Genomic DNA, 15,004 nt, shown 5'->3' on the forward strand with positions numbered 1-15,004 from the left:
GGAGAAACAACCCTTCAGAGAGGCTGTACTTGAAAAGGAGGGCAGGGGCTCCTCAGTATCTAGCTCGCTCCTCTGCCTGGGCTCTGCCAGCACAGCAGTTGGAGGGGCTGGGGGTATGGGGCCAGCTTGCAGCCCAGGTCCGTCTGACAAGCAGTCTGTGGGAAAGTGGGGAGGCTCCTAGGAAGAGCTGGGTGCTCACCCCACAACAGTACAACAGGAGAGTTGGTGCTGGAAGTCCACTGAGGCCCTGGCCACACTAGCTTTGCCAGCTGATGGAGTTTCTGGATTCCAGAGATGGAGACCGGCGCTGGGAGCAATAGCTACTCCCCTCGCTGGCCAAGTAGCAAATGAGTACTGTTCTCAGTATTCTGCCAATGGCCTGTGCAGGGCCAGCAGGCAGGGGCCCACCAGGTGGGAGGCTTAGGCAGGGTGGAGCGGGCACAGTGGCAGCTGTCGATTGCCAAGTTGCTCTTTTTGGTCTGGCTCCACCACCCAGCCCGATGGCAGTAAGATCTGAATGTGAAGTCGCTGTTCTCAGGCATCAGTAGCCAAGTGCTGCCAGCCCACCTGGCGCCACTTCTTCCTGAGCCAGCCAAGGCACTCCAAGCTCTGGTCCTATCTTGGCCCATATCCTATAAGCACTGGAGGGTACCCCACCAGAGGAAGAATGGAGTGTCTCTGTAGAGCCATTGAAATGAGCCCCTCAGCAGCTAGAGAGGGGTGCCAAGGGAACAGTTTGCCTCAGCCTCTGATCAACTCCAGCCAGTTCTCTGTGACATGGGCCATGTCCTTGGAGCCTTCTCCTCCCAAGGGGCAAGGGCAGGGGGCTGGTCACTAGAGTTGGGTGTGTCAAGCCCTCTGCTGGAGAGGCCCTGAGAGGGGTGGCAGAGCCAGCATCTCCATCTGCTCCCCTGCCTCCTTTCCCAGCTTGCTGGGTGTGACCTGCTGGGCCCTCCCACACGGCACAGACAGATTGGCCTGCAGCCTTATGGCCCAGCCTTCCGGGCAGCAGAACTCCAGGCTTCCAGGAACAGGCTCTGGCATTTCTCACTCATGTTCTTCTCAGCATTTCATCTGTCACTGACTTGCTGCCCGGATCTTGGGAGAGGCCTGTTTATATCGTTTTCTTTCAAGAGAATTTTAATGCACCCTCGCCCACTCCAGCTCCTGTCTGTCCAGGAGACCAAGCTCCTTTATAGTAACACTGCCCCTCCAGGAGGCACCACTCACGCAGCAGGCAGCACCCATGTCGCCCCTGGAGCTGTCTTTGCCACCCACAGTGCTTAGCATGGCTCCGGCGCTTGGCAGATGCCCGATGGCTTGCTGTGCTGAATGGGACTGTGGGCATTTGGCAGCCCCTCTGAGAGTTCTTGAGACAGAAGGGCACTTGCAGCCACCTGGTGTTCGTCTATCTGGCCAAAAGACATTCACTCGGTGCCTTCTACGTACCTGGCACCTTGCTGGGCACTATGGGATCCCCAAATGGGAGAGGCAGTTTCTGCCTTCCGGAAGCTTGCAGCTCCTTGCCCTGCCAGGCCTCCTCCTGGGCCGAGGGGGTGGGGGCAGGGGTGGAACCCACTTGCCACAGGCAACAGGAGGTCGGGTACAGCCTCCCTCATCCACATGCCGGCAGCAGGCCCACCTTCAGTTCTGTCCATGGAGGTGACTGTGGCCATCCTGCATCTGGTCACCACCCCTGTGACTATGCCACACCTCCCACACATGATTGCCCACGGGAGCTCACTGACTTCAGAGGACCTCACTGTTCCTCAGTGACAAACTGAAGAGAGCTGGCGCATGGCTTTAAACTGGCCCTGGCCCTGCCCCACCTCTGTCCCCCACCCCCACCCCAGCAGCCACAGCGCGGTGAGAAGGAACACAGGGAGGCCTCCATTCAACCAAGTAAAAAGGCAGCTTGCTTTATTCTCGAGATGCAGGCAGGGGCAGGGGTGGCGAAGCCTGTCTGCCTTCAGCTGGGGCTCCAAGCCTGAGGGGCAGCCAAGTTCACCCATTCTGAACTCGAGGATGTCGGGGCATCCCCCCAGTCAGTCCACCATGTCACTCGGGCCCAGGCCGCGGATCGCCAGCAAGTCCTCCCAGGCCAGACGACCTGAGCTCTTCCACTAGTGCTCATGGGGCTTGACTTCTAGACCCTTGCTGTTGAAGCACCCTCCTCAGGCCACTCAGAAGCCCCCGCTCCGGAGGGTGTCAAACACAGACCCGGACTCTGCGATTTCTTCTTGGATGGACACTGCCCCTCAGTCCCTGCAGTCTCGCTCTCCCTTGGTCACTGGAGATGGACCTCAGAGTAGAGGCCACCAGGACAGCTGCTTCCCATTCCTCCCTCCTTTCCCTCCCCTCCCCTCCCACCCCCAGCCCTCCCTCTCCTCTTCCCCCCACCTCCTTCCCAGCCATCACTGGAGGGGGGATTCCACCTTTGACGGGCTGCCTGAAGGAGCCCAGAGCAGGTCCACAAAACAGAAGAACAACTATTGGCAAGCACAGAAGGGGAGAAAAACCACAAAAATCAGGGTTGCCTTTGTCTACAACTCACTGCAGCTCACAGCAGCGGGAAGAGGCTGTGCTCAGCGGTGAAGCTGGAAGTTCTCTTGTGCTTAGGACAGTCTTCCTCACCTCTCTTTTGCAGCTCAACTTCCCTGTCTCCAAGTACACAGGTCGGGAGAGCTCTGTGTGTGTGCGTGTGCGTGTGCGTGTGAGATGTATGCACATGGACACACACAGCTGAAGGGGTGCCTGTTACAGGTGTGCCCCCAATGATGGCCGCCAACACGGTCACTTTGCTTGGGGAGAAGGAAGCAGGTGATGCTAACAGAGCCCCGTGCACACACACAGACAGGTGGGCATGTGCGTGAGCACAGCCTGCACGCACATGGAAGCATACTCGATTCTAAGGAGTGAGGGCCGGGACCCAGGAGGCTCCCTGGGCCTGGGCCGGCTCCGCCAGGGCGGCTCACACGGTGGTGACTGAGAGCAGAGGGTTGTAGACCCGCTTGCCGTCAGCCGAGCGAGCGCCGTGGGCCAGCATCTCCTGGATGGTGATCCAGTTGTCCAGGATCTTCTTGTTCCGTTTCTTCATGGTCTTGCGGTGGCTCAAGGCGATGATGTTGAGCTCAGGCTTGCTGTCACTGTTCTGCTGCTCCCTCAGGCACTCCAGCCGGCTCTGTATCATGAATTCACGCCGCTTCCGCTGCTCCCGGGCCCGGATCAGGTGCTGCTTCCGCTCCTCCTTGCTCCAGTAGCGGCCCATCTTCATCTCACTCACCGCATCATCATCGGTGGTCATGCCACTGCGCTCTTCCCGAATCTTCAGGGCCCGGGCTTTCAGCAGCCGATCTCGCACGGGCCGCTTGGCCACATAGCGGGTCCCGTCGCTGCGCACCTTCACCTTCCACTCCATGCGGGGCACCTCGGTGGCCGCCACCCCACCCACCCGAGGACCACTGGCCAAACTCAGGGGACCATGGCCTAGCTCCTCCAGGCCTCGCGTCGGGGCCAGCTGCACGCAGCTGTGGTAGTGCTGGCTCTCCTGGCCCTGGCCGCGGTGGCGCCTCGAGAGGTAAGGGCTGCCTTCAGGGCCCACGCGCTCCAGGGCCACCCCGGCCTTGGGGTTGCGGCGGACACGCTCCTCTGCGTGCTGTCTCCGGCCCACCTCAGGATCCCGGGACAGAGATCGGAATTTGGCCGGGCTGCCCTGCGGAGGAGCTGCCTTCGGCGGGGTGGCAGCAGCAGGGCCAGGAGGGGTCCGGTTCAAGTTGCAGTTGCCAGCAGCGGCCCGCCGCAGGGGGCTCTCGAGTAGGGGCTCCATGAGCAGCGGGGTGCTGCGGCAGCTCTCCCCCGTGTTGTAGGCGCTGGTGCTGTCTTTGTCCGACTTCTCGGGCAGCTCGGAGATGTCGGACAGCTCGTGCTTCTTGGGCTCACTGGCTGCCAGGTCATAGAGGCTCTCCTCCTCCAGCAGCCAGGCCTTCATGCAGCGCTCCCGCAGCTGCTGCATCTTCTGCGCCCGCAAGATGTTGCGGCATTTGAATTCCAGGTGCCGAAGCTCCTCCTCCAGCATGGCCATCTCGTGGCCCAGGCTTTCGTTGCGGTTGACGTCCAGGGCACTGTTGCTGCCAGAAGCCCGAGGGAAGAGGAGGCCCAGCTGGTTGCCGTTCTCCAGGTGGCACTTGATCTCCAGAAGCTCTCGGTAGCGCTCATACTCCTCATCCGTGAGGCCCGGGATGTCGCCCCCTCCGAGCCCCGCCCCCTCAGCCAGCAGTGAGTCCATGCTGAAATGGAAGTCGCGGCTCTGCAGGACGTCCCCTTGCAGGCCAAACTTGCGCAGGCTTCCTGGGGTGTTGGTGGTGCTCGGGGGCTCATCCCCTAGCAGGTCATGCTCAGAGCTCTCTTCGTTGCGGGTACTCTCGTCCGTCCTGCCTACCCCACTGTCCAGCTCCTGACTGTTGCTCAGGCCTGGGCCCGCGTCGGGAGCCACCTTCTCCTCTTCATTTCCAAGCTGGAGCAGAAAGACAAGCATCACTCAGATGGGTTCCACAGACAGGGATATCACAGGAGGTCTGGTTCACTTCCTCACCACAGCTGGGAGACCCTGCACATCCCAGCCCTTTCCACCTTCTTCCTTCCCTTGTTCCCTCCCCACCAGCCACCCTCCTTCCTCACCTGTTGGGCAGGGGGTGGGTTCAGCTTCCGGGCACGCAGGTCCCCCTCATGCTCAGAGCCAAAGTCATCCAGGAAGTCATCCCGGTCACTGTCCTTCCACCGTCTCGCCAACTACAGAGACATGCCCTGGCTGTCCCCACAGCTTCAAGGACCCCCCTAGACACCCTCTGGTCCTCTCTGGGCTCCATTCTTGGCCCCCCGGTTTCAGTGAAGTTGAACAGTCCAAGGGAAGGAGGTCCTGGCCCACTCAGCCATCAGAGGCTAGAAGGGGAAATGGGCCCTGGGACACCCCTGCCATGTCTGTGCCCTAGTCTCGGCTCAACAGCTTCCAAGACAGAAAACCTGATGACAGGGACCCCGGGTCACTCTCCCAGGCCCACGCACCTGGCTCTCAGGCCGGGCCACCAGCAGGGAGATGTTGGTGTTCTCCTCCTGGCTCAGGATGGCCACCGCCTCTTCCCGGTTCTGGACATCCACGCCATTAATCTGTGGCAGGCCAGGGGACAATCAAAACAAGGATGCTGGGGATGGCCCTGGGGAAGGCCCTGGGTGGCTGCAGGGAGCCCAGGCACACTGGACTGAGATGGGCTCTGGGAGGATATAACTAAGTGGAGGATGCCAGGGAAAGGACGGCCTGGTCCTTGCAAGAGCACTTGTGTGCTCAGAGGACAGCATGGACTGGGGACCAAGGGAGTTGGGGAGGGGCCAGAGCAGCACGTATCCTAGATCTCAGCAGATCCTGCCAGCACATGGGAGCCCTTGGGCCGGTTGAGCAGGAGAGAGATGAGATCAGCCCAGGTGTGGGGCATGGTATGGGGTGAGGCTCCTAGTGGAAGAGCACTAGGAGGCAGCTAAGGAGAGGTCACAGGGCCGCCTACGAGCCCTCACCTGGATGATACGGTCTCCCTCGCGGATCCGGCCGTCTTTGGCTGCAATGCTGTTGGGATTTACCTGCAAGACACACACACCTTGGGGACTTGGTGCCTAAGGTGCCCTTTCAGTAGGAAGGGGCAGCCTCACCTCAGGGCCCCCAAAGCATGCCGAAGGCTCTCTCTCACTCCCACTCCAGCTTAGCGCCCAGGAAGCAGGAGCAGAAGGCAGCGGGCTAGTGCTTCTCCCCGGCCCCTGCCCAACGCCCTGGGCCCCACCCCCAGCACTCCTGAGCTCTCTTGCACAGAAGCCTGTTGCTTTTGTCAGCCTTGAGGCTCAATGGCAGTAGGATATTTTCCATCTGGAAGGTTGACTTCATTGGCATGCTGCTAGTGTGCAGGGCAGCTGGGGGCCACCCCCTCCTGTGGATACATAAACATCTGCCCAAGACACAGGGGAGGAAAGAACAAAGCCTGGCCAGGACCTGGTCCTGGTTTGTCCTCAGTCCTGGATGCTGTCCCACCCTGGGCTCAGGTCTCCTTCTGCAGACACATACTGAAGCTATCAGCTGCCCTGGCCTCGACACCTGGAAGCCAACCTGTGATGCCCTATCTTTGGTGCCTGGGACCTTATGGGCAGCCTCCGAGCCCTGTGTGGGCCACATGGAAAGGCCACGGGGCCAGGGTGGCATGGGGGCTCTTCCTGGGCCTGGCCCTGCATTGGCGCTGCCTCCATACCTCTCCAACGTAGATGCCCAGGTCCTCTTCGTCATCTGTGCGGTAGCACACCATCAGGCCCAGCTTGTCTTGGTGGCTGCTTTTATACAGCTCCACCTCCTGCCGCAAGGAGGATAGGAGGAAGCAGAGGCAGAAAGCCCAGGAAACGTGTGAGCAAGGAAGCTCCTCAGCACCTCACCTTCTGCAGTCATCTGAACTAGGTTTCCAGCCCCCGGCTTTGAGGGCTTCTCTTACCATCCCAAATGGCGCATGTGTTCCATGGTCTCCCCTACCAGCAAGTGCCCAAGACACACACAGACGCACAGGACACAGAGGACACAGACATGCATGGGACGTGGACTCACCAACATGGACAGAACGCACGACCTCACCCATGCCCTCCCTGACTCAGCCAGACGGCCGCCTGGGGACAGCAGGAGCCAGGCCCGAGCAGGGCTGCACACAGCTGCCCTGGGTGGGCTCCTGAGGATGCCCGCAGGCCCTGGCCCAGCCGCCCGGCTCACCTCATACTCCAGCTCGTCCATACGGTCTGCCTCCTGCGGGCCGCCCTCCATGAACTCCGCCGGGTCATAATACTCATGGCTGATGGGGGGGCTGCCCAGGAGAAGGTGGGGGTCAGGCCAGCCATCCTCTCCTCTCACACCCTAGCCCCGGCTCCTGGGATGGCTGGTCTCAGTGCACCCAGCCTGGAGCCACGATCTGGGTGCACTGTCCAGGGTAGGTGGCCCAGCTGCCTCCTCTAGAGCTGTCTCCTGAGTTACGTGCAGCCATGCACAGACCAGGAATGCTTCCCAAACAGTAGTGCGCCAGGTCTGCATTGAGGACCCAGGCATGCCTAGCTCTCCCTGCCCCATCCCCCAGACCAGACCCCTCTAACCACACCAGCCAGTGCCCCACCCGCCCAGCACTGGCCCCACTCATGCAACGCCCCCAGGAGTTAGCCAGGCCCCAGAGGACTTCTGCAGAACAGAGGGAGACCCACTCTACCTCCAGGCGCTGCCCTCTTGGCCCCAAAGCTAAGGTTGGCTGCTCAAGGCCTGTGGCCTACCTCTCTGCAGAGCAGGGGCATCCCAGGGCCACCTCCCTGCAGCTGGGCTAAGATTAGCAGAATGAGGCAGCGCTCACGCGGTCATGAGCCACCAGCCTGGATGAAAGGCCCCTGTTCCGAGCAGGCCAAAGAAAGAAGCCGGAGAGATGGAAGAAATTCAGAGCAAGTAGAGGAATGGGACAGACAAGGGATGCAAGAAGATTCAAGGAGTGATGCTCATGAGGCAGAAGACGATGGGCACAGAAGAGGACAGAGCATGGAGGAGGAGGAGCTAAGGGCCTCAGCCCTGGCCAGCTGGGTGGCGAGAGAAGCTGCATTTCCAGCAGTGATGGCCCTGAGGGTAGATAGAGCAGGAGCCTGCCTGGAAGCCTCCTCTTGGCCCCTTCACCGGCCGGTGCCAACCTGAGGCTAGCAGCCTGGATCTTTCTGAGCCCTCACGTGCCACGGTCACTTCTGGAGGCCGAGGAGCCTGTTCCTTGCCTGAGAGAGGCAGGCTGAGTTGGGGTCTCCCTGCCACACCCAGAGCTGCATCAGTGCAGCCTGTGGGTGGTGTGGGCATGGCTGCCCCAGGTGACATGCCCTCTCTGGAGGCAGGGCCCGGGGCCCTCCTGAGGGCGACTCACAGCTCAGAGAGGACGTACGGCTCCAGGATGGCCATGGGCGGGGTGGGCGGGCGCAGCTTGCCCAATGCCATGATATGCTCGAAGGTGATGTCGGTCTGAGTGCCACTGTCCACCAGCTGCAGGTCGTGGCAGGAGCTGTCCCCCCGGAGGCGGGGGCTGCGTCTCAGCACCTGGATCACTAGGGGCTCCTTGGAGGAGCGCAGGGCCTCCAGAGTTTGCTCCTGAGACAGCTTGGAGAGCTCCTTCCCGTTCACCTGTGGCAGAGACACGCCTCCGTGAGAACCTTCTGGAGGGCTGACAGCACCCCTGTCTACTCTCCACCCACGGCCCTGGCTACCCTTGGTGCCCTCATTTCCAGGTGAACCCCACTGCTCAGCCTCCACCCCATGGAGTGCTGTCTGAGGATGGCTGGGCCACGCCAAAGGCCTGGGAGAGCCGGTGTCTGTGCACTGGGTCTGGAGGCTGTGCCCTCACCCTAGAACATCCTCTAGTCTCTCCTTCAGCAAGAGCCATCCACAACGATTCTGTCCTCCCTCCCACCAGGACCTGCTTCTCCTTCAGGCAGCACTGAGGCCAGAGCTAGCATCTAGAAGGTCCCAGAGAGTTCCTTGGCAATGACTGAACAATACTAGCTAACCCTCAGTGAGTATCTATGTTGTGCTCATCCAACATCAAGGCAGGAGGATGATCTTGACTCCTGTCCTGGTAGGCCAAGTCCATCAATAAATGTCTACTCACTAGGGAGGCCGGGGGCCAGTAGGGGACGAGTACGGAGAAGCATAAAGAATCAGAACGCAGTCCTGTGTGCTCATGGCTGTCACTGACTCCCTGACGAGAAAAGGCCTTGACACACAAGAAGCCTCCTGGAATTGCAAGGTGGCCTAATAGAGGTGCCAAGGGAGTGACCCTTATAAAGCCACCACAGTTTCCTGGGCACCTGCTATGTACCGGGTTCCTAGAAGGGCACCACATATGGGTCCCCATCAAATCCTAACCCCCAACAACCTTGAGGGAGATGCTGTTATTGCCCTCACTTTGCAGATGCGGAGACTGAGGCTCAGCAAGGCAAAGGCACCGGGTGAAGGTCATGAGCCAGGACCGGATGGAAAGTGGTCAGAATGAGGGGCAGGGGGGCAGGAGCCCCTCACGGGCTGGGGCCCAAGGAAGCGGCAGCACTGGAGCAGCTCTGCAGGATGCTACCTGCATGGAGGGCATGGAGGAAGGAGGATGGAGGGCCTCCCAGGCCAGGACGGGGTGGAACATAGCCCCAGCTGGGTGTAGCAGGGAGTGCCCTTGCGGCACCCATGGGTAGAAGGCTGGCCCCAGCCCAGCCACTGGTTTCTGCAACAGCCAGTGTGTGTTGGGCCCCAGGATGGCATGTTGTGACCTTGAAGTCCTCCTTGGGGAGAGGAGACAAGTAGAGATGGGACAAACAACTAAGGACTGAGGAGAACCGAACAAACACCACTGGAATTGAGGGCACATGTCCTGGGGCTGGCAAGGGAGAAGCAGGAAGCACTTTCCAGAGGAGCTTGCAGGGTCTTCTCATTCGCTCATCAGCCACTGGAAGAGTGTACCCAAACGGCTATGCCTGCCTGGAAAGTACTGGAACAGACCTTACCCGCTGCTAAGAGAGCACAGGGCTGGCCACACCCACCTAAGAGGGAGGTAGGGAAGGCTCCCTGAGCAGGTGGCAGTTGGCCTGCCTCAAGCACAGGGAGATGGGCCAAGAAAAGAGGTGGGGGCTGGTTTGCAGGTGGGAGGGAAGCCCCCAGTCAGCATGGAGGAAATGTAGAGTGTGCCTGAGGACGGAGCAGGCTGGAAGCCCCTGTGGGACACAGGGAGAAGGGCCCTGCTCAGGCACAGTCACAGGCTCTCTGCTTTGCTGAGTTGTCCCAATATTAGCAAGTTTACAAGAACCCCTCTGTCTCGCATCCTCATAGTGGCACCTCCCTGCCTGGGTTTCTCACGCAGATGCCCCACCGGACTGCAGAATCCTGTTTTGGTGTCTGCAACACAACAGACCAGCTGATTTCTCTGAGCCCACTTAACCCAAACAATTACCTTTCTTCTATTCCATTATGTCCTTGTAGATAATAATTTAAGTTTTCTATGTCTCCCCCTCCCCCAAATTTTCATGTTCTGAAAAGAGATTTTTCTTAAAATGAATTTTGTCTGATTATAAAAGAAACACAGGTTCATTGTAGAATGTCTGGAAAAATACAGAACAGCAGAAGGAAGCAAACCAGAATTGCCCACGTCTCGGGGGAGGAGGCGCCGTGAATGTGTGGGCACGTTTCCTTCTCGTCCTTCTCTGCGTCTCCCATCTCACAGCAGCCGTCCCCACGGCCCATCTGCACCAGCGCACAGGGGGGACCACCGCCTGCTTCCTACTGTACACCACATCACTAAAGTTGTTTTCAATTTTTTATTATTATAAAGAATGTAGCAAAGAAACACTCTTGGGTCCATTGTGTACATTTTTCATATGTAAATCTTTGTGTAACCTGTGGTTGTCACAGTGGAGAAAAGTGGTAACAGCTTTCAGGAGAGGAGGCATTTGTTGGAAGAGCACAGGAATGGCAGTTGGGACAGGCTGGGCTGTGCTCGCCAGAGAGGCTGCAGTTCAAAAAGCAGGATGGAAACGAGGGAGAGAAGCAGCTGAGTGTGGCTTTGGGAAGGCTGTAGACAAAGAGACGTGAGGAATGGCCTCGAAGCCCTCAGCAGCGGTCGCTGGAGCTGGCTGTTAAACACAGCCAGCATCAATATTTTAACTGTAGACACGTACAACTAACTGAATGATTTTTTTTTTTTTTGAGACAGAGTCTCACTGTGTTGCCTGGGCTAGAGTGAGTGTCGTGGCGTCATCCTAGCTCACAGCAACCTCAAACTCCTGGGCTCAAGCGATCCTTCTGCCTCAGCCTCCCGAGTAGCTGGGACTACAGGCATGCGCCACCATGCCCGGCTAATTTTTTCTATGTATTTTTAGTTGTCCGATTAATTTCTTTCTATTTTTAGTAGAGACGGGGGTCTCGCTCTTGCTCAGGCTGGTCTCGAACTCCTGAGCTCAAACGATCCGCCCGCCTCGGCCTCCCAGAGAGCTAGGATTACAGGCGTGAGCCACCGTGCCGGGCCAACTGAATGATATTAACAAAGACAATAAATACTCAAAATTCATCCCTTTCTAATTATTTTACTCCACTTTACTGTCATCTATGCTCTTGGGGTTATTGACATGTCATATGTCTGGAAGGTGGCAATACTCTAAGATGTATCTCTTCCTAACTCCAAGTTCAGTGACATCACAGCATTGGCTTGAAATTGGCTATAGTGGGAGTATTTGTGCCAAGGAAATCGGCAAATGCTCCAAATCAGGGTTTTTTGTTTTGGAACATTTACCAGCTACCACCATCCTTAAGTGGAAGCAAACACAGAAGCTGTCCTTAGGGTTTCCCCGGGGCAGGACAACGAGCATGCAATGGGGCACTCAGGTGACACTGAGAACGCAGGAATGTCTTTCTCCCTGGAATCATTACCCAGCAGCTGCGTTGCTATGGAAACTGGGAAGAGTGTGCTAGGCAAGCTGGTGGAGGCTGGGATGTCAAGAGGGGATTGCGTACACGCATAGCCTCGGCCCCTCAGATCACATCAGAGTGATCGCCTGTGACAGTCAGGCAGGCTGCCCCTTGGCCCAGGCAGGCTGTGAGCACAGGCAGAAGCAGTCCCCAAGCCTCCACTTAGAGACATGCCTGTGCAGATCATGGTGGGCCCCAAGAGCTGATGGGGGTGGGGCAGAGACAAGCTGAAATAAGGAAGAAATGAGCCCCAGAGCCCAGCCAGCACAAGGAAGCACACTGGCAAAGCCACCACCAAAATGCCCCAGCTGTCACATCGAACTCAACACTTGCAAACCTAGACCTACCTCCCCCCAGATTCCCCTCCAGCCGCTCCTGCAAATGGCTCCACACCCTGGGGGCTCACCCCACAAAGACACGGAGGACCTGGTCCAAGGCCTGGCCAAGCAGTTCTAAATGGATCAAAGATCTAAAGGGACAAAGCAAAACAAGAGAACAGTATCTTTATGGTGTTGGGATAGAGAAGAAATTCTTAAGATAAAAACTGGGCAAACAATAATGGAAAAGACGTAAACCTTCTGGACAACAGTAAAAAGACAGGCTAAGAGAGCAGGGCCCTACAATGCACATAACTGGTAACAGCTTATCTAGACTATGCAACGAATTCCTACAAAACACTAAAAAAACACAAAAAGCTCAAGAAGAAAATGGGCAAAGGATATCAACAGGCATTCAGGGCAAAGGGAGCCCACACCGACCAACACACGCTTGGAGTGATGCAATCAGATGAGATGCCCTGAGGACCCTCAGGTATGAGAGAATGAGAACGGCTGACACCAGGCAGCTCAGAGGCCCAAGAGGATGTGTGCAGCCACATGGGCCTGGCAATGGTGGAATGCATGGATAAAAACCTCCTGGTGTACTGGACTGGTACATGTGATTTATGCAGGCACATGTGCTTATCAGTAGCATACAGAGTAGAAAAGAGGCCTTCGAATAACAAACACTGAGTCCTCCAGGGAGGGAGGGAGGGACAGGGAGGGGTCAGGGAACTGCCTTTAAGACTTTCTTAAAAGGAAAAACTGGGAGGCCAAAGGGCCCTAATCCAGGCTGGGTGGGAGCGCACGCACTAAATGATGCTGAAATGATGCCCTGCGCTTTGTGCATTGGAGCAAGTCCAGGGGTCTCAAATATGTAAGCCAGAGTTCAGTTGCTTTTCCTGTCTGTGTCGGGAGGGGTCTTGCAGAGCAGCTGGATGGAGCCCTGAAGCACCCAGCATCTCAGGCCTAGCCTGGCGTGGCTGACGCTGGTGAGCTGGGGGAAGCCCCCTCCTCACTGTTAGTAAGGGCTGCGGGCACTCCAGCTGTGTGTGGGGGGTACCCATGTGGGAGTGTGGGTAGCAGGTGGGATATGAGTTGGGTGAGCTGCGGGGCTCCAGAGGTAGGTGGTGAGTAGGGTTTGAGGGCCTTGGGGTGGGGTGTGAGTGGGGTCTGGGGCATGGGTGGATGGTGTGGGTGGGGGTGGGTCTGGCCTCTCTGCCGAGTGTCGGCCTGTGTATCTCTCCTTCTTCCTCTCCTCCCTCTCAGTGCTGTGCCCACTGCCCCTCTGGCATGGCCATCTTCTGTCCCTCCATCTCTCCCTGCCTGCCACTCTCTCCCTGTCCCTTTCTCTCTCCCGCGGCAGAGCTACTTATACACATCTTTCCAGGATCTGAGCTGAGTGGACTTCCCCTGCGCCTGCTAGTCACTTCCTGCCCCTCCTCCTGTCACATCACACAGTGTCTGTCTCATTGTTATCTGCAGGTAATCTATCTGTCACCTGAAGGGCTGCAGGACCTGTGCGTTGTCCCAGGACCACTAAAGCAAATGAGGAGACTGTGCAGAGACAGGTGCACAGCAAAGAGCCAGCCCAAGACCTGGGGGGACAAAGGCCTACTTGGCATGCTAAATAGAAGACTCATCTACACAAGCAGCAGCTACGCCTGCTGTTGGCTAGGCACCCAGCCATGACCATCCAGGCCGAAGAACCACACTCACGCAGGCACACACACGCCCAGGCCCTGCCCAAGCCATGGACACCGGCGGGAGCCACAGCAAACATCCAGGGAGAATGTTGCGTGCGTGGCACAAATGGGAGTTTGCTGGACTTCACACATGGGTGTGGTTTAACAGCCATGATGATTTGACTCCATCAGGCTCTGGAAGCTACCTGCAAGATAAGTAATCCAACGCCTCAGCCAACTACATTCACATCGCACTAAGTTTTCCAACCGAGTGCTAAGGCGAGGTCATCGCCCCTGTGCTGAAGCTGTCTGACGGTAGCTCTTCGAGGGTGGCTCTCCTCGTGTCCCTCAGCTCTGCTTCTGCACTGGTCTCCCCGGCAGGCCTTGCAGCTTTATATCCAGAAACAATCCAGTCAGAGCCATGGCGGTGTGGACATGTGGCTGGCAGCTTGCCCTGGAGCACGGCCATTGTCCAAAACCTCTATTCACAATGTTCCCCGCCAGACCCGGATGGAGCGTCTCGGAGGCGGTGAACGACACCGTTCAGGTCTGCGGCAGCGAAACTGCACGGGCAGGGAAGGGGCTGGAGACATTGCGGTGGCAAAGTCCGGCCCAACCGCAGTAAATGCGCAGGTGGAGCATTTCCTGAAACGGAGGGTTTACAGATGCCCACGGCACAGGAGCCTGAGCATTTCTTTTTTTTTGAGACAGAATCTCAGCCTCCCGAGTAGCTGGGACTACAGGCATGCGCCACCATGCCCGGCTAATTTTTTCTATATATTTTTAGTTGTCCAATTAATTTCTTTCTAATTTTAGTAGAGACGGGGGTCTCGCTCTTGCTCAGGCTGGTCTCGAACTCCTGAGCTCAAACAATCCGCCCGCCTCGGCCTCCCAGAGAGCTAGGATTACAGGCGTGAGCCACCGCGCCCAGCCCTGAGCATTTCTTAATACCCAACCAGCTGGCGAACAGCAGCGCAGAGTCCCTGTTTCTCACAGAACGGAAAGATGCACGTGAGGCAGATTTGGTGCTGGCAAAAGAGGCAAATATGAAGTGTCCTCAAATTGTAATCGCTTTTTATGAAGAGAGACTAACCTGCCATTCTTGTCCAGGAAATGAAGCTCAATAATTGTTTGCATTGCTTTATATATATTTACATATATGTAAATAAAATCTGGGTCTTGGTTTTTGATTTACTAGTGTGAAGAAATAACTTCATTCTAATAAATCAAGTTTGATGCATTTGTTTTGAAAAAAATGCTTCCTTCATCAAATGCAAACCTACCTCCTTTGGAACAATCCAGAAGAAATCCACTTCGCTTCTAGTATAGGGAGAGTGGGACTTGCTGATTGAGCCCATTGTTAGAAAACTTTCACTATTAAAGAATGATTCTTTCTTCAAGAGCAACCTACCTCCTTTGGAACAATCTAGAAGAAATCTACTTTATCTTCCAACACTTCACATGCCTGAAGC

At 57.1% G+C, this 15,004-nt stretch overlaps 1 protein-coding gene across 4 annotated transcripts in view; it reads right to left on the reverse strand.

Moving 5' to 3' along the window:
* Window positions 1–1,893: 1,893 nt before the first annotated feature.
* The window catches only part of PDZD4 (PDZ domain containing 4), a 28,262-nt gene continuing 15,151 nt past the window's right edge, over window positions 1,894–15,004 (reverse strand). For 2 of the 4 annotated variants that reach the window (XM_012661998.1, XM_012662000.1), the window contains exons 2-8: window positions 7,956–8,209; window positions 6,788–6,878; window positions 6,285–6,383; window positions 5,566–5,628; window positions 5,062–5,163; window positions 4,678–4,788; window positions 1,894–4,513 (exon numbers count right to left, since the gene is read on the reverse strand). In XM_012661998.1, coding sequence (XP_012517452.1) covers window positions 2,972–4,513; window positions 4,678–4,788; window positions 5,062–5,163; window positions 5,566–5,628; window positions 6,285–6,383; window positions 6,788–6,878; window positions 7,956–8,209 — 2,262 coding nt within the window. In that variant the 3' untranslated portion in view covers window positions 1,894–2,971. The remainder of the gene's footprint in view (window positions 4,514–4,677; window positions 4,789–5,061; window positions 5,164–5,565; window positions 5,629–6,284; window positions 6,384–6,787; window positions 6,879–7,955; window positions 8,210–15,004) is intronic. The other 2 variants (XM_012661999.1, XM_012662001.1) reach the window with 2 other exon arrangements.

Source organism: Propithecus coquereli, unplaced genomic scaffold, assembly GCF_000956105.1.
Source record: "Propithecus coquereli isolate 6110/MARCELLA unplaced genomic scaffold, Pcoq_1.0 Scaffold748, whole genome shotgun sequence".
NCBI lineage: Eukaryota > Metazoa > Chordata > Mammalia > Primates > Indriidae > Propithecus > Propithecus coquereli.